The 17,793-nt window shown below is 40.0% G+C and overlaps 2 protein-coding genes and 1 pseudogene across 3 annotated transcripts; 2 read left to right on the plus strand and 1 right to left on the minus strand.

The window, feature by feature from the left end:
• Window positions 1–759: 759 nt before the first annotated feature.
• Window positions 760–873, plus strand: LOC114143804 (uncharacterized; annotated as a pseudogene).
• A 706-nt stretch (window positions 874–1,579) lies between these two features.
• On the minus strand, window positions 1,580–3,580 carry LOC114142704 (uncharacterized). The gene is made up of 3 exons (XM_028014105.1): window positions 3,244–3,580; window positions 2,195–3,095; window positions 1,580–2,041 (listed from the first exon to the last, which is right to left on the minus strand). Exons 1-3 carry the CDS (start codon window positions 3,578–3,580, stop codon window positions 1,609–1,611), a joined length of 1,671 nt encoding a protein of 556 aa, XP_027869906.1. The 3' UTR covers window positions 1,580–1,608.
• Window positions 3,581–4,464: 884 nt separating this feature from the next.
• LOC114143389 (XK-related protein 5-like) lies at window positions 4,465–17,481 on the plus strand. Of its 2 annotated transcripts, none has more exons than XM_028015360.1 (13): window positions 4,465–4,539; window positions 7,078–7,167; window positions 7,265–7,370; window positions 7,452–7,618; window positions 8,019–8,152; window positions 8,239–8,317; window positions 9,223–9,392; window positions 10,708–10,819; window positions 10,935–11,102; window positions 11,324–11,514; window positions 12,295–12,372; window positions 12,515–12,695; window positions 16,190–17,481. In XM_028015360.1, coding segments are annotated over exons 1-13 (2,070 nt in total). In that variant the 5' UTR covers window positions 4,465–4,538; the 3' UTR covers window positions 16,783–17,481. The 2 variants fall into 2 exon arrangements, with proteins under 2 accessions (XP_027871161.1, XP_027871160.1); XM_028015359.1 differs by lacking the exon at window positions 4,465–4,539 and adding an exon at window positions 4,997–5,236.
• The last annotated feature ends 312 nt before the right edge of the window (window positions 17,482–17,793 follow it).

Raw genomic sequence — 17,793 nt, forward strand, 5'->3', positions numbered from 1 at the left:
CTAAAATTAATATAAATTCATGCAGGTGATGAGGGTATGGATATTTTGGACCAGAACAACCAAGAAGAAAAATGGTAAAGGTTTGTAAAGTTCGTCACCTGGTGTCGAAAAAGTGCAACTGCATGCTTTCTACTTCTCTTTTTTCATTCTTTCTTTATTAAAAACGTTACTATGTTAATTCAGGTCAAATTTCAAGTAAAAATATAATGAAAACAACCTAAGCTAACTAGCACCAGATAAACAAACAAACAACAAAATCCCCACAAAGTACGAATGTAAATACAGCTAAAAAAAAAAAAATTTAAAACAAAAAAATCAAGAAACTCCAACAAACTGGGATAGTAAAAAAATCCCATTTGTGAGATGGGCAGAATAAGAGAAGAAAAAACTTTGTACTAGACACAAAATGGATTCAAGTTCATTACTACGCTAAAAGGTGACCTGGAAGCAGCTAACTGAGGACATCTAGCGGTGATGAGGTGAAACAGCACACAAAATGGCAGGATTTAAATCCAACGACAAAAATCAGAGTTCAGAGTTCTTCTTTCCTTTTCAGTTAGTTTTATTTCTCTTACACAACTTTTTATTTATTTATGGCTAAACAATAATCGATGTCATGTATGTGCTCCAAAAGCAAGACTGCCTAGCTTGAACCAAAACGGATGCCGTTAGCAAAGTGAAAGATGACATTAAAACAAAATATTCATTTCTCTCGCTGCTTTGTGTCAAATAAATTGTCTGTGTCGCTGTAAGCTCTCCGTTTACGGCCATACCACCCTGAACACGCCCGATCTCGTCTGATCTCGGAAGCTAAGCAGGGTCGGGCCTGGTTAGTACTTGGATGGGAGACCGCCTGGGAATGGCTTGGGCCCCCCCCAAGGCCATATCCTGGGTCATGATCTCCAGGGTAAAAAAAAATAAAAAAGAGAGATCACAGGTGTGAAAAACCCTGTTGACCTGCACCTGTGCTCCTTGTTGTGGTTTTTCTAGACTAGAAACCCTTTGGAATATTCTGTTACATACAAAATGTGTTGTTCATCACTTTCACACACCGTTGTGGTTACAAAAAAAAGCTAAATACTTTTAATTGTGACATGTCTTGTATAAAAGAAATATCTTTAATGAAATTTGTTAAATCTAGTGAATAAACTGATATTTATATTACCTGTATGTTGCTGTTTCTGGTGACTATCAGGCTAAAAAACTAGCTACAACTGCTTTTTCTCCTCACTGGCAAGAACTTTATATATGTGTCACATGCAGATGAAGTAAAGATGAACACAATGAGATGCTGATTATTCTGGACTCTTTTACCAGGGGAACCAAGACAAAATGACCCAAATATAAATCGAATTAGAGTATTTATATTTATGAAAAGTTTTATTTCTTCAACCACAAGAAAATGAAGAAATAATTAACTAAAACAAATATATATATATATATATATATATATATATATATATATATATATATATATATAATATACACAAATATAACAATAATATAACAATGAGACAAACAAAAGTCACAAAAGATATAAACATTTTTAACTGATTATTTTGGGGAGATTTCCAGCCAATGTAGTCTCCCCACCAAAACACAAACTCTTTAGTTTGTTTGTTTCTTTTCAAGTTCACTGTCTACAAACTTCTTGAAATGCTCAAAGCTGTCGTAAACAATGCCTTCAAAACCAGAAGTGGTGGATCTCCTAGTTGCTGGGCAAAAGGTAAATATTTTTTGGCTACTTCCAGCAGTTTTGTTTTTGGAGGGTGTGTATCGCTTCTTCTGTCCACCACACTGGGGTATTTTGCAGGCCCCGCAAGGCCTCAAGGATTTATGAGGCTTGGTTGGACTGGCTGTCAGCGCAGGAGGGGGAGCTGAAGGTACGAAGTTCTGGCCGTTGGAGGTTCTGCAGAGCATCATGGACGGCGTCTGTGGCTGAGCAGAAACCACAACCAGGACCGGGGCTGCAGACAATCTGGGGGGGATGTAAGTGGCCACCGGGGGTTTGGGCTGGATGTTCCTCTGTGGTTCTCCTAATCTGTAGAAATAAAAGTAAATGTGATGATGAGTTTGTATATTCATGAGCAATATCATAAAACGTCACCAACACACATAGTAGTCTAGAGTTAGTTTGAATATGCAGCTGATAAATCCACCTCAATAAAGGGTCCATATTTCTGAAACAGCTTACCTCTGCTTCTGACCATGCCTTTCCCCAGACACATGAGGAAGGCTCAGGTACTGGACCTGAGGTCGGCTTGGAGCTGGCAGGGAAGCCGGGAGCGTTGGAGCGGCTGGCATTGGTGCCTCAGACAGCACTCTGCGGTGGAGCTTCACCTTAGGGATGACAGTCGCCTTGAAGTTAGCCTTCTTCTCCTCCCGTGCAATGAAGGTGGAGATGGATTTTGAGTTCAAGTTGGGTAAAGGAATGGAGAGACTGTTGAGGATGGCGTCGTCTCTGACTCGGTCTACAATCCGTTTGTACTGCCCTTTGATCGCTGCGGTAATCTTGGTGGGGGAGGTGAGACGACAGGCTGGCGGCCGGTTCTTGAGCATCTTAATGATGAGGTACAACAGACGGCTGTCTTCAGTAACACGTGCCGCCTGAGGGTACCTCATCCAAGAAAACTTTGTCTTTTGGGCCACTCTGGTCTCAGGTGTGTCGGCTCCCAGGCATCGGCCAAACAGGGTGTAGCCCCACCGAGATTCATATTGTTTTACAAAGTTGGTAGCTGACCTGTCGTGCTCATGCAAAGCACCGACCGCGGAGGCAATCTTCACCCTGAGGTCGGCCGGCACCAGGTGGCGGTCTGTGTCATCGGCCAGCTGGAGAAGGAGCAAGGCCAAGTCTTCCACTTCCTGCAGCCCAGGAAGCTGCAGGTGGCTCTCAGTCATGAGGACATCCTGCAGGGCAGGGCTGTCCTCTTCCTCCACCTGCTCTGACCGAGTGAGGATGGCGTGTTTCCCACTGACGGCGTCCATCGGATCCTCCTCTGACTCTCCGCGCATGTCCACACCTTCATCTGCCAGCTCCTCCTCTTCATCGCTCTGTTCAGCTGTCTTCTCTTCGTCACGGCTCTGCTCTTCTTCAACTGCAAAGTATAAAATGTGCTTTTTACCAACACATCTAGGCAGTCACAAAAGCCAACAGTAAACTTCATATCACATGTATTTACCTCACATTTCACTTATAAAGATTTACCAGCTTAGTTTGCTTATTTCTGTTTCTAGATAGTTTACCTTGCTGGGCGTAGTAATCTTTTGCAGCGAAGCTGGTCGACTGACACATGGCGTACTCCACCCCAAGAAGCTCTTCCTCGTCTGGGTCTTTGTACTCAGCAGGGTAGGGCATCGGAGCAACAAAGTTGGATTCGAGGACATGCTCTCTACCAAACAGCACCTCAGCCTGCTGATTGATGCGTTGAATCTGCCGCGGGTCCATGCACCAGGTCTGCCGGCCGTGTCCACCTGCAACCCTGAGGGACTCCATCCGGTTGGTCCACTGCACCGCAAACGCAATCAGATAAACCTGAAAGACACGACCGTTGGCGTGTAAAGGGGCAGAAGACACAATCATCTCTTTTGGCCCTTATGGCATATACTGTGCATCTGAGGAAGGCAAGAGGAGACAGGCAAGAATGTGAAACATGATGCGTCGTCAGTATTTTTTTTATATATTAAAACTGCTCATCCTCACTTGGAACTGCATATTGTTGTTTCTAAATGAACATGAACTTGTTTTCTTTGCATTACTTGAGGTCTGAAAGCTCTGCATCTATTTCCATATTTTCACCATTTCTCATTTTCTGCAAATAAAAACTAAATTTTTGCTTGGAATTTCAGAGACATGTTGTCAGTAGTTCATAGAATAAAAGAACAATGTTCATTTTACTCAAAGATAAACCAATAAAAAGTAAAATCAGAGAAACTGATCATTCTAAGAGGTCTATCAATTTTTTCCAGAGCTATATATAAATGTTACCAGGTGAAGTTAAATCTCAGTATCCAAAATTAAGTCACATTTATTCCCTTTGTTTGTCTAAAGCGGGTTTCAAAGTGTCCAGCAGGTGGCACTGCGGAGTAAGTGGGCTTCTTGATTCTAAGCTTTAAGCCGCATTTATGTTTCGTCACATCTGCGGAACAGCCGATGGTCCCGATCTGAAGTTGTAAAGGTAACAGTGAAAAAAACTTCATAACTTGGTAAGCTGACCTAGGAATAATCTGTAACGTTAGAAGACAAATAATTAGCTTTGTACTGTAAAATTTACTGGTAGATTTTCCTTTTTTTTTTGTAGCAATGAGGTTTTATTTTAATTCATTTATGCCCGTGAGCAGGGAGATCTGGCCCGTTGAGGGAGATTACGTAGCTCTATGAAGGCGTGAGTGTTTAATATAAAAATATAAACCGATTTCTGAGGTTGTGGCCTCACTGTGTTGTTTGTTTGACCTGTTTTGTGTATTTGTGTTGTTCAGAGGGGAGATAAATTGTCTAGTGAGAATCGACTTCACTCTGGACAGGCTGTTGGTCGTTTGGAAGTGAGTTTGACTTTGTTGATTTCTTTGAGGTCCTTTAAAATGTTATACATGTTTAAAGAAATGTTTCTTGCAAAGTTGTACGTTGTTTTTTTTTTCTAAATGTATAGAGTGTTTATGAAGTGGTGCTTTTTCTGTATTTTTGTTGTAGGGTCCATTTAGCAAACACACTACTGTTGTCAACGTTTTTATTTGTGATTCTCACGTTAGGGAAATTGTATTTTTGTTTTTAGAAAAATTGTTTGAATTAATTCTTTTGTTAACACCTTTCACGAGTTTTTAAATTTTGTTTATACCAAATCAAACCAAAATTAATAATGTTCCATCTGAGGACAGTCGGGAGATAAAACCCACTTACGTTTTTCACTTGGATGTGCTCATTTGTCTACACTTGGTCACATAAATATAATTAAAGTCATGCTGGTGTGTCCGCATCGTGCTGTGTTGCTTTAACGGGACGGTCGGGCGGTGACGGTGGGACGGGGGGGACACAGAGCTGCCGCAGCCGGACCGGGTGGGAGCAGAACCACCCCGGCCTGCATTCACCCATCTCTGTGAATCCGAGGAACTGATCATCTTTCCCACTCCACCATGCGGGATTACACGGACACCACGAGCAACGGAGGAGGCTACATGCCGTGTTGCCAAGTTTGCGTTTTCGTTTTTACCGCATTCCTGGTCGTTGCGGAGAGGACGGCCGGTGAGTGTTACCTGGGACACGCTCACATCTCACCCCACAGGGTGGCTAAAAACCTCCGCGTTTGCAGTGTTGATCTTGTAATAATCGGTTCTGGTTGTGTTACGTTTGCGGTGAGATGCGGGTTTGCTGCGCGTGAGAGCCCGTGTGGATGCGGGGCGCCGCAGACAGGATTCAACATCAGCATCAGCAGCTCCGAGTTTTCAACTCATTCTCACTTTAAAGCTGGCCTCTGTTGTCATGAATAATAGACCGCAGCGGGATCTGCAGTGAGTTCCCTATTTTTAAACCTGCATGCATCGAGACTGCTGACTCATGTCAGCGTGTTCCCTGCCTTTAAGTCTCATCTTTAGATGGTCTGCGTGATATTTTGTGATGGAGTCCAAGAGGAGCCATGTTGTTATATTTTAGCGCTCTTTTTGGATGGATGAGGGGATGGGCGTTTACCCCGGGATGGGGCCTAATCTGGCCGGACGGCCCGCCTGTTTGGCCGCCCAAAGGTTCAGATTACATGTATGGAGGAATGCGGGGAGGCAGAACTGCGGGAGGATGATGATGATGATGATGATGATGATGATGATGATGCAGAGACGTTTGAGCAGCTGCTGTCACTAATGAGATGTTGAAGAAAAGGTCATTCAAACTCAGTCTGGACAGTCATGACATACAGGATCTGTTATATCCCAAACACTGCAGAGTGTTTCTCAAATTACTGTCACTTATGTATAAACCTGGAGGATAAATCAGCAGAATTAGTTGCAAAATTAAACAGACAGCCCAAAATGTTATGACGAACTAATTTAGGGACTTTCTAATAGAAATTAGTGATAGAGTTGTATTGCTTATCATTTATCGTGATAAATTTATTATGGTGATAAGAATTGTGATTTATTGTTGTCATAAATTTCAATTAATGCTGATTTTTTTTAAAAAACAAACCGTCCATATTGTCAGGATTTCAATTTTTACTTTTTTTTCTCTACTGTTTGTTAAACCAGTGTATCAATAAATACTAATAAATTTAAAAATTTGATTAAATGTAATTACTGTGTGCAGTTTAATGATACAAATCGCACTGTTTTTATCGTAAAGAAGAGTATTACTTGCATTTCAAGAGCGGCATTCGTGTTTGTGGGTCTGTGATTGCATAAAGTTACCTAAAGAATATCACAATAGCACCACAAAATATCCCAACAATACTTTAAGTCCATCTCTATGTCCACTCTGTTACAGACTGTTTGTATGTAAATGACATAAAACTTCTATAGTTTCATGGTTTTCTGCTATAATCCAACAGCAGAACTCAACATGTTGCAGAATGCATGTTGCTTTACACTAAAACTAGTTGATTCATATGATTTACTAGATCAATAACAGTAAGTATATTTTGGAGTCACATTTATTTCTCTAACTTATAATCTTCTGTGTGTCCACAGAAGACCAATTAATACAAATTACAAATTCAAGAGTCACTGCTTACAAATTTGTAAAGTAAGGATCAAATCATTTTCAGTTATAGGATGTCACTCCAGCATAGACCAGGAGCACAATTTAAAAAAATAAAAACCATACATATATATTTATAAATAACTGTTACAATAATAATCCAGATGTAACAATTTCCTGCTGATACTGTTTGTATTATAGTTACATCTTTGAATTAAAAACCTTTGAAACTTGCGATTCATAAATCTTCAAATCAAGTTCAGACGGGCTGCAGAATTAGACATACTGAGATCTTTATTTTCTGTGAGAAATCAAGCTCTCTGTGAAAACATGTAAAATGTTAATTTTACATTAAAGTTCTCCTTTATTATTTATTGTGTTTCCTGTGTTTCCCCCAGTGATCTATTGCTTTGTGTATTACATTTGGATTGGCCACAACTACTGCTATGCTCATCTTGCTGGCTTCACGGCACTCTTCCTGCTCCCAGGTAAAAAAAATAAAAAAATCAGACCAAATAAATCCAATTACAGCCAGAGAGTGAAAACTTCCCTCTTTTTAACTTGTATTCCCCTGTGTGTTTGCAGGTTGGGGTCCACAGTGGCTCAGTTACCTGTGGTATCTCTCGGATGGAAAAATCCGCAGGAAATCTCTCAGATGGACTCACATATTACACCTGGGTATCTTTAAAAGGTGGGCAGACTTTACAAAGCAGTACATTTATTTCATTTAACCTTATGTCTGATCATTGGTTGCCATGTTTGTCCCCGGCAGGCTGTGGGACTGTATGCGTCTCCCGGATGAGGATGTTTATGGAGAAATCATGCAGCAGGCTGACGTGTCTGCGTTACGTCTGTTTGAGGCCTTGGTGGTCACGCTCCCCGAAACGCTGCTCCAGACCTACGTACTCATCTGCACCGACATAGGAGTCCGCTCTCCTGGTGAGCCGAACGTGAAGACCGCCGTGCGTGATTAGTGTGTGTGGCTGAATAAAGACAGCAGAACAGCTCAAAACGTTTATGAGTCATCTTCAACAAAATTTAAATATCATTAAATTGTAAAAAAAAAAAAGAAAGAAGGTAAAATAAACTGTAATGTGTGTAATAAGCTGCAACAAAATCTAATCTAGAATATTCTTTTTGATTGAGCTTGAGAGGGACTTTGGCTACGTTCACTCTGCAGCTTGAAGTGACCCAAATCAGATTTATTTTCCCGCCCTGTGGCCGTTCACACTTCTAAATGCATGCAACACTAGTACGTGTTCCCCAGTGTGAACGACCTTAAAGAGTACCGCATGCGCAGTAGAGGGCGCAGTAACTCCCTGCTCTTTCCTCCCTGCAGCCTCGGTGTGTTTTGCTGTGTGTTTGCTGTCTCTGGCCTGGGCGCTGGTTCTCTACGCCAGATCCTGCTCACTCATCAGACCGGGACACCTGCACATGACTCCAGCTGCCATTCTTTGCCGACTCCTGTGGAGGGTGGGGATTATTCAGCACATATGCCTGAAACTCACAGCAGTCGTTTTTGTTTTCTGTGCGTAAAGATGCATTCTGTGTTCATTCAGGTTGGCATGTTGGGATCCCGGTTTGCTGTGCTCATGCTCTTCACGCGCATCTTCAAGCAGTGGGTCCTGGGAGTCATTGGTAAGCCAAGACCTTATGCTGCGGTCCAGTTACCTCAGTATAAGAGGCGGGAAGAGAAACCAAACTTCTACTTCAGTAAGAGTAGCAGTACTTCAACCTATTTTAATCAAGTGGAAAAGTAAAAAAAAGAAAGTACTTGGTAAGGCTCAGGTACTGAGTAACTAATGAAAACACCAATATTATTCGGAAATTACATCATCAGACGGACCAAAATATAAAGTTATGTGAACATTTTGGTATTTTAAAAATCAAAATGAAAAGCATTTTAAAATAACATATTTACAAAATAACAAAATCAGTAAAAAAATATTTTACAATTTCTTTCAATATAAAACTTATGAAATTTTAACAAAACTGCAGGTGTGTCTGTGTCTGGTGAATGTTTGACTAAAATAACAACTATTTAGTCACCCACAGTGACTAAAATCACTGTGGGTAAAGAATCCAGAAAAAAAGTAAGAGTAGCAATACTTCAGAATAAAATTACTCAAGTGAAAGTAAAAAGTACAGCGTAGAAAAGATACTTCTTAACATACAGCTGCATATTAGTGCCATCTCTACATCTATAAAGAAAAAACAGGGAGGAGTAAATTTCCTCCAGAAAACTCAAGAAATCTTGTAGAAAAAAATCAGAAATTTCTGGGATTCAAAAGTCTAAATTTTCTACTGATAAAGCTGAAACAATTTAGAGTTTTTAAACTCAGAAATGTCCAAGCGTTTTCTAGAAAATTTCTGAGATCTCAAAATTAGATTTTTTATTTTTGGGAAAAATGTTTTCTTTCTCAGTGGCCCTAATACGCTGTTGTGCAGAACAGTTTATCATTTCTCCCAGCCTACATTTAAACCTTTTACTTCATACTTATAAGGTGTTTGAAACTGACTTTGGAAGTGTGTGTTTGTGACAGGTGTGCACTGGCTGGGGGCAACTTTCTGGATGGTGTCTCAGCAAACCGACGTCATCCGTTCAACTAGTCGATGGAGTATTTTCAACCTCGTTCTGGGAGCCGTTCACGTCTTTCTCTTCCTCAACGTGAAGTACGGGCCATCCAGATACCGCATGGCTGCGTTTTACCTGGTGCGTCTGTCTGCTGGCTCATCTCTCTCTTACTGGAAGGCATTGTGACAACCATGACTTATTTTAGAAAAAGGAAGTGTTTTATTTTGAAGAGTTCTTAACTGGAGCTGATTTTGTCTTTGGTCGCTAGTGTAAGAGTGACAATTGGAGTTATGAAAAAGTAAAATGTTTTGGAAATGTTTTATTTTGAAAGGCAACCCGGATGGGGGAGAGGAGCGAATGTGGAGTAGCGGAAAAGAAAGGAAATGTTCGACACTGAGAAAGAGTTCAATTGTTTCTGTGGATTATTCTACAAAGGAGAATCTCAGTATCTGGACACCCACGAGTCTTACACTAGCTTGTCTTCTGTTGATAAGATACGAAATATCCGTTGAGTTTGCTTGCTTAGTAAAAACTGAACTTCTGTCATGATTTCAAAGGCTCCTACTTTGAGCCTTTGAAATTTTAAAGCCTTTTCAACCTTTAAAATTTCAATTTAAATGTTGAAATTTTCACAACATAATTATAAATAATTATGTCATAATTGGAAAGACAGATCCCAATGTGATAGGACTAGCATAGCGGTAGAAATCAATCAATCAATCAATCAATCAATCAATCAATCAATCAATCAATCAATCAATCAATCAATCAATCAATCAATTTTATTTATAAAGCACCCTTCATACTAAAAGCAGCTCAAAGTGCTGTACAGATCAAGGTTTAAAAGATGCAGTTTGTAATTTTTGAATAATAATTTCCTTCTGATCCTCTGATCCAGTGATTAAAATTTTGTTTTGTCCTGGTTGAGCTGGTGGTTTAAACTGGTTTAAACCTGGTGGTTTAATCCACGGCTCTGGTGGAAAATTCTGTAAGCTACACAAGTAACCAAGTTAGAAAACTATTTGTCTTTCACTTCACAGGTCTGGCATTTGTTTAATAATGGCAGCAAGAAAACCTCTGTTAAAAGAAAGCATCGTTTGCAGTAGATAAATAAGGCAGCTGAGAACAAAATTGATCTTTGTGACCCAAATGCAAATCGCTATATGTGGAGTAAATCCCTAACATTCCTTCCATAAAATAGGATGGTGGCAGCTTCATGCTGCGGGGATGTGTTTTTAATCATATGTAGGAAAGCTGGCAATTTCAAAGAAATTGTCTTTCTGATCTCAACCAGAAAGACATAAGAAAAATAGAGGCAATTAATCTGAAGTTAATTAAATCTGAAGTCTGACTGCTAAAATGTTAGATAACACAAAACATTGTAAAATGTATGCACGAGAGACAGTAAGGTCTAATTTGTTACACAAATTTTAACCCCCACTACAATCCACAGGTCATGTTTTTAGAGAACGCTCTTCTTCTTCTGGCCTCCTCCTGGTTTTTTGCTATGGTGTCCTGGGACACTGTGGGGATCCCGGCTGCAGTCTTCTGCAGCTTCCTCATTGGTAAGGCTTGCAGCCCTTTTCTCTATAAAGCATGCATTGAAATTTTAAAACTTTCTGTTTTCCCTGAATGTTTTTAATGAAAGTCTACGTTTTGATGAGTGCTTTCCCTCTGCAGGTGTGATAGCGTTGGTGCTGTACTACCGTTTCCTGCATCCCAAGTCTTTTGAGATCTTCCAGAGTATTCGCCACAGGGGGATTGGTGGGGCCTGCATGGAGCGAGGATCTACACTCTCACTGGAGGAGAAAGTCGAGCCCAATTTCCATCACCGTACGACATTGTCTGGTTGGTGATTAACATGTCTGCACATTTATCTTTGTTGTAACTATTTTTGTAATGTGCATTAAATAATAATTAATTTTCTTTAGTGTCTAATTTGACTTATTTTGTTAGAGTTCCAGATGTACCATTTTTAAAAATCCATTTTACTTAGTTTTTATTATTATTTTTGTTTAAAAAAGCAGCATGTTGTTTAAACAAAACATGTTTAAAAACTTTATTTTCAGGAGGTGGGACCCTAATGGACCTGCCCATCCAATGGGAAGGCTGGAAGCATCACCACTGGCTGCTGATTCGCTTAGCTCTTAAGACAGGAGACGTTTCAAGGATCTGGTCAGCGTACGGAGAAGGCGGACTGGCCGGACTCATGGGTCTCCCAGAAGAAATTCACTCCCCTGACGTGCATCACGTACCCCGGGTTTGTTGCACTCCTGAACTGTTGGTCTCTGTTCAATGATTAAATTTAAGGTGCATTCACACCAGCCCCGTTTAGTCCGTTTTAATCAAACTCTAGTTTGTTTATCTAGAAAGTCTGGTTCATTTGGGGATTTGTGAATCTACAAATCGAACTTTAGTAGAGACCAAAAGAGCCAAAACCAAAATCTCTGTTTGGTTGAAGTGAACTCTGGTGCGGTTCGATTGCATATGTGGATGCAACCGCTCCAAATGCAGGAAGTGGATTATAGCGCAGGGCATTCTGGGTAAATACAAACAAAACAAATGCCAAAGTCTAGCACTAGAAGAAGAAATGACTCGTGGTCTTTTAGAAAAGACAAAAGAGAAATAAAACAACCTGACTCCATTTTTGTTTACATTTAATGATGAAGGAAGTTATACTTAGTGTCTTCTTCAGTGGTTTTCATGTTGTTTCCTTCAGTGGTTCTTGGTGTAGCGCCACCTCAGGCGAAGGGTGAAACAGGTTATTAAGTTAATTTGGTTCGTTTGACACAACGTAGTGTGAAAGCGAACTGCACCAGCTGAAAATGTAACAAATGTTGCAATATGGTTCCCTAATCCAACCACTTGAAGACTCCCTTAATTTTACCTTTCTTTTAAGTTACAAAGGTTACAAAGTTACAAAGTGTGAACTTTATTGCTGTTTGTGTTTGTGGATTGAGGAAAATGTCCTCCCTTCCAGACAAGATTGGCTTATTTTGAAATAATGTAGTGGTTTGTTTTTTTCATTCCTGTTTGTCAGGTTCCACCTCCTCAACCGAGAGTTCTTCAAATCTCACACCCGGTTCCTCAACCAGCCCCGCCAGCTCCTCCACCGCAGGTCGTCCAAACTCCTCAGGCAAGATATTCTGTCTGAAACCTTGAATTGAAACCCAGTCGGTGTGAAATTGATGAAAGATGAAAACTGTGTGTATCTGTGTTGATTGCAGTCGCCAGCTTTAGCTGTCTTTTCTGTACCCCAGGTGAGTGAAGTCGTCCAGCCACCTAAACCAGCTCACAGCAACATTGTGGCCCGACCAGTGAGAAAAGCTCCTCCCACAACCATCAAGGACATGAGGTTTCCAGAGATCATCCCTTTCCAGGAGGTCATTCCTGAGGAAACCGCAGAGGACGAATTAAGCGCGGCTCCATCAGATGATAAAGGTGGGAAACCAGAAGCACTGTTATAAAGTGTTTGGCCATGTGGGGGCAGTAGAAGCAAGCTGTAAATACTGTTTTGAGACAGTTTACATAGACATAATTAAAGAATAGACGCCTCATGGACCGCTGTCGCCTATTGTAGCTGACGAGATTTAGGGCGGCCATCTTGGAGCGGTTGACCTCTCCACTCAGCGTCATGTTTGGCAGATGCAACGACGTATCAGCACATTTAATCGATCCTAATACACTTTTTTTTTATACTGGAAACCTTATTCAAACAGCTATCAAAGTTACATTTACAAAGAATTAAATGTTTGAATTATTTTTGAATTGTATTGATACATGGTTCAGCATATTTAAATAAGCTTAGTGGGGGAAACAACAGAAAAGGAATATAATATTCTGATACTGATGTATGATGAGCATTTTACAAAGCACACACCCGTAAATAATTTCAAAAAATATACATGAATGCATATTTATATAAATATACAAACACAAATAATGATTAATATTGAGTAATATAGGCTATACATGTTTATATGCAAAGTAGGAGGGACGACCAAGATGGCCGCCGTATTTTCTGCACTGGAGCAGCCAATGCTGGGTCTATTTTTTTATTATGTCTATGCATATACACCTTTCACCCCTAAACACGGGTGACTGACAACACTAAGACCCGCCTGCTGGTTCTGATTGGTTGTTTCTATTTAGCGCTAAAAATCTCACACCCAGTTCCTCAACCAGCCCCTCCAGCTGCGAGAAGGCAGAGGAGCTTGATTGTTTTTCACACATTATCTGTCTTATTGTCACGACAAAGTGACAGTTTCAACAAATATGTCAAAAATATTTTTTATTAAAGTTACGTACTGCGGCTCTAAATAAGAAATGCAACTAGAAAATTTCGGAAGAAATTTAGCCGGGGCCTGCCAAGGCGTGCCCGTCGGTTTGGGCCCGGCGTTGTCACGCTACAAATTGGCATCGATGCTAAAGAACGCTGCAACGTAATCAATAGCATGCTGAGAATCACAAGAACGTTAAGTTCTTGTGATTCTCAGCATAGTATGCACAGTATACTGTGCATACTGTATGCACAGTATGGTGCATACTGAACGTGCACCATTCAGTATGATTTAAAATGTTGTCAAGGCTTTTATTTTGGAAGTTTTGTTAAACTTCATTTCAAAGGGCCAAACTAATCCCATGCGTAATAGTCCTTGGGTTAAAATAGTTATATAATGCTCAAAACACAAGTAGTTGATGTAAAAATATTAAAGGCTTTTATTTTGAAATGTTTGTTCAGCTTCATTTCAAAGCGCCAAACTAATCCTATGTTTATCAGTGCTTTGGATGAAAAAGTCAAATAAAGCCAAAAAGAGCAATTACGTCATGTAAAAATATTCAAGGCTTTTATTTTGAAATTTTCAGTATGCTTCATTTCAAAGGGCCAAACTAATACCATGTGTATCAGTGCTTTGGATGAAAAAGTCAAATAAAGCCAAAAAGAGCAATTACGTCATGTAAAAATATTCAAGGCTTTTATTTTGAAATTTGCAGGATGCTTCATTTCAAAGGGCCAAACTAATACCATGTGTAACAGTGCTTTGGATGAAAAAGTCAAATAAAGCCAAAAAGAGCAATTACATGATGTAAAAATATTCAAGGCTTTTATTTTGAAATTTGCAGGATGCTTCATTTCAAAGGGCCAAACTAATACCATGTGTAACAGTGCTTTGGATGAAAAAGTCAAATAAAGCCAAAAAGAGCAATTACGTCATATAAAAATATTCAAGGCTTTTATTTTGAAATTATTATTATGCTTCATTTTAAAGTTCCAAACTAATCCCATGTGTAACAGTTACTGAGTTAAATCAGTTATATACAGCCCATAGCAGCAAGTAGTTCTAAAGGCCAGTTCAGTCCTGATCTGTTTCAACTGAGGTTTCCACTATAGTTAGAACTACAGTGATGCGTATTTGTAGTCCTAATCAGCAGCCAATAGCCTCTTGAGTTCCGTTGCTATGGTAAATAAGTTTCTCACCAAGGTGTGAACTGTTAGTGAAAGAGCCTGAGACAGCCTAGAAAATCCTGTCGCATGACTTTGCTCTGAAGCACCGTGACAGAAAACCGTACGATCTAGATAAATTTCGAAAACATTTTACCGGAGCAGACATGTGTATCAATGTGAGGACCGATTTTGATACCAATCGTGCGATATTTGTGGGCGTGACGGCGATTTCAAAATTATTTTGGGCTCAAAAAATCTCTTCATTTCTCACTCTAGCCGAGATCTAAAGGCCCTGGCTCTCACTCTAATTTTCGGAAAAATGAGAAACTTTGGGTCGCTTAGAGACAAATTGTGGACAAACCGTAACTGGTATCGACGAGCCGTCTTCACTTTCGAAGAGATCACAGACGTATCTACAAAATGAAATTTGAATGGTATTTCTATGTGAATTCGTGACGACACAGAAAATCCTCAAAAATAGGGTATTTCTAGGATTTTTCCCATTGACTTATAATGGGGTTTTTTTCGTAGTTTTTTGCGAATTATGTCGCCACGTTAAGCCCAAATCCCACCAAAAGTAATAGCTCCAATGGCGTGAATTTTCTGCACGTTTTGATACCTCATTTGTAGGTGTGCACCCAGCGGTATGAGCCGCATTAACGGTTACGGAAGAAAAATAAAGAATTGGGAGAATAGCAATAGGTTCCTGCCATTGCTTTGCATGGCAGGCCACAATCACACATGAATAATATAGTAATTTTGTTATTGTGGTAAAACCACATCATCCTGGTGCCAGAGCTGGGTAGTAACAAGTTACATTTACTCAATTACATTTACTTGAGTAACTTTTTTACTTTTAGGAGTATTTTTATTAAGCTGTACTTTTTACTTTTACTTGAGTAATTTTATTACGAAGTATTTCTACTCTTACTTGAGTAAAATTTCTGGATTTTCTACCCACTGAATGAAAAACAAAAATGTTTTAACCAAAAATTCACCAGATACACACCCCTGTAGTTTTTGTTAAAGTTTCACTAGTTTTTTATTAAAAGAAACTGATTTGATTTGCTTTTATAATTTATATGAATTATTGTCATTTTCGTCCTTAAAATACCCACATTTTTACTTACCTTTATATTTTTCTCTATCTGATGATGTACTTTTTAAATATTAAATAATTGATTGATCAGTTAATCAGTACTTGAGTAGACTTTTTACCAAAATACTGTTTTACTTACTTGAGTAATTTCTTGGCTGCTTTCTACTTGTACTTGAGTAAAACTATGTTGAAGAACTGCTACTGTTACCTATGTACAATTTTTGGGTCCTCTGTCCACCTCTGTCTGGCACCAAAACCTTTTATTGAAAGAAATGTAATTTTTTTAAATTACCTTCTTTCTATTAAGCATTTTATTTTCGGAATTTATGCAACTTTAAGGTGAGTGGAAACGCAGCTTTGGACATTGACTGTTTTGCTCTAAATCTAAAGGTGATGAGGACTTCCAGAGCGCTGTTTACGGCTCACCGTCTCTGTCATCTCCTCAACTTGGCGGAAGCCTCCGGCACATCGACAGCAACGCCGCGTCTCTCACAGAGGCGTCCTCCTCCGTGGCCTCTCTGGACATCAAGACGCCCGGCTGGTCCCCTGAGCGCCGGTCTCCTCTCCTGTTGGCCTCCCCAGAGAAGAAGGAGGGAACCCCAGCAGAATCCAACACTACTCTGTATTTCAGCGCAGATGCGCCGTCGCCGTCCAGCGGCAGCTACCTGGGCTGGGGCTCGGAGCTGTCGCCTATTTCCTCCTACAGAAGACCCTATCGGATCAGAGAAGCCCGCTTTGTCACGTCCACCCTTCGGCTGGAGGCTGCAGGTGTAGCTGAAAGCCCCGGCCCGGCGCCGGTTGTCATCATTCCTGCCACTCCCGGCACAACACCGGGTACCACTCCAGGAGGAACACCTGGAGCCACCACACCTGCAGCTTCCACTCCTGGTGCTGCCACTCCTGGTACTCCACTCACACCAGTCATCTCCCACGCTCGCAAACAGATGGTGCAGTTTGTGGACTTTAGAGAGAATTTAGTGTAAAGTAAAGGAAAAGCTAAAATTTCCAGTTCAGCTGTTCAGTATATAAAGCATTCTTGTATTAATTAACTTGTTGGAGAATTATGAAATCTTTTTAGGCAGTCATAGAGTTCATCTATAAAATATTTATCCTTTTGTGCAGACAGATTATATTACATAAAATAGGATTGTAAACTGATAGCTCTTCCAATATATGGACAATACACAGATTTGTAAGAGTTAACCCTTACAGGTGACCTATTTTGTGTCCATGGTCGGGTTAGGATTTATCTATGGGCATTTTCTTTGCACAAAATAATTATTAGATAAAGACATTTACTCTGTTATTTTCAGAATGAGCTGTTTTAGTGCCTCATGTCACTTTAAATCCAAATAAGCTGCTGGCCACACCCCCCAATTCAACATTCAGGAGATTTTTGAAGCGGCTTGTTTTCCAGACACCATAAAACTTTAGCTTGTTGTCAAAAAACAGCTGGGTGTTTTTTTAAAATGTTTTTAGAAGCAGTAGAAACACCAGAGGAACTACAAAAACCTCCAAAATGTGACATTTGGGTAATAGGTCACCTTTAACTAACTTGTTGCCGAGTTATGAGATGTTTTTAGGTCATCATAGAGTTCAGCCATGAATTATTTATTCTGTCTGCTCTTTTGTGCAGACATATTATATTACAGGAAATAGGAATGTAAAATGATGGCATTTCATATATCCAGTGACGTGCGGTGAGGTTCATAGCTGGTGAGGCACTGACGTCATCAGAATCAGATTTGCAAATAGATGCATAGATTGACAGCAGTTTACAGGTTGTTTCACTTCTGCATCCTTACACATACAAACCTTTCAGCTCCGGCGTTGGTCTTCCTTTGGTTATTATCTCCTGCTTCGATTGAAAGTCCACTTGAGAAAACTTTTTTAGTGTTGTAATGTAGTCATCCATGTCGAAAGTCGGGATAAGCGAGAGGAAAAAAATCACTATCTCTATTATAATCTATCGCTGCACTTGACTTGCTTCCCGA

The sequence above is a fragment of the Xiphophorus couchianus genome, chromosome 4, assembly GCF_001444195.1.
Source record: "Xiphophorus couchianus chromosome 4, X_couchianus-1.0, whole genome shotgun sequence".
Lineage (NCBI taxonomy): Eukaryota > Metazoa > Chordata > Actinopteri > Cyprinodontiformes > Poeciliidae > Xiphophorus > Xiphophorus couchianus.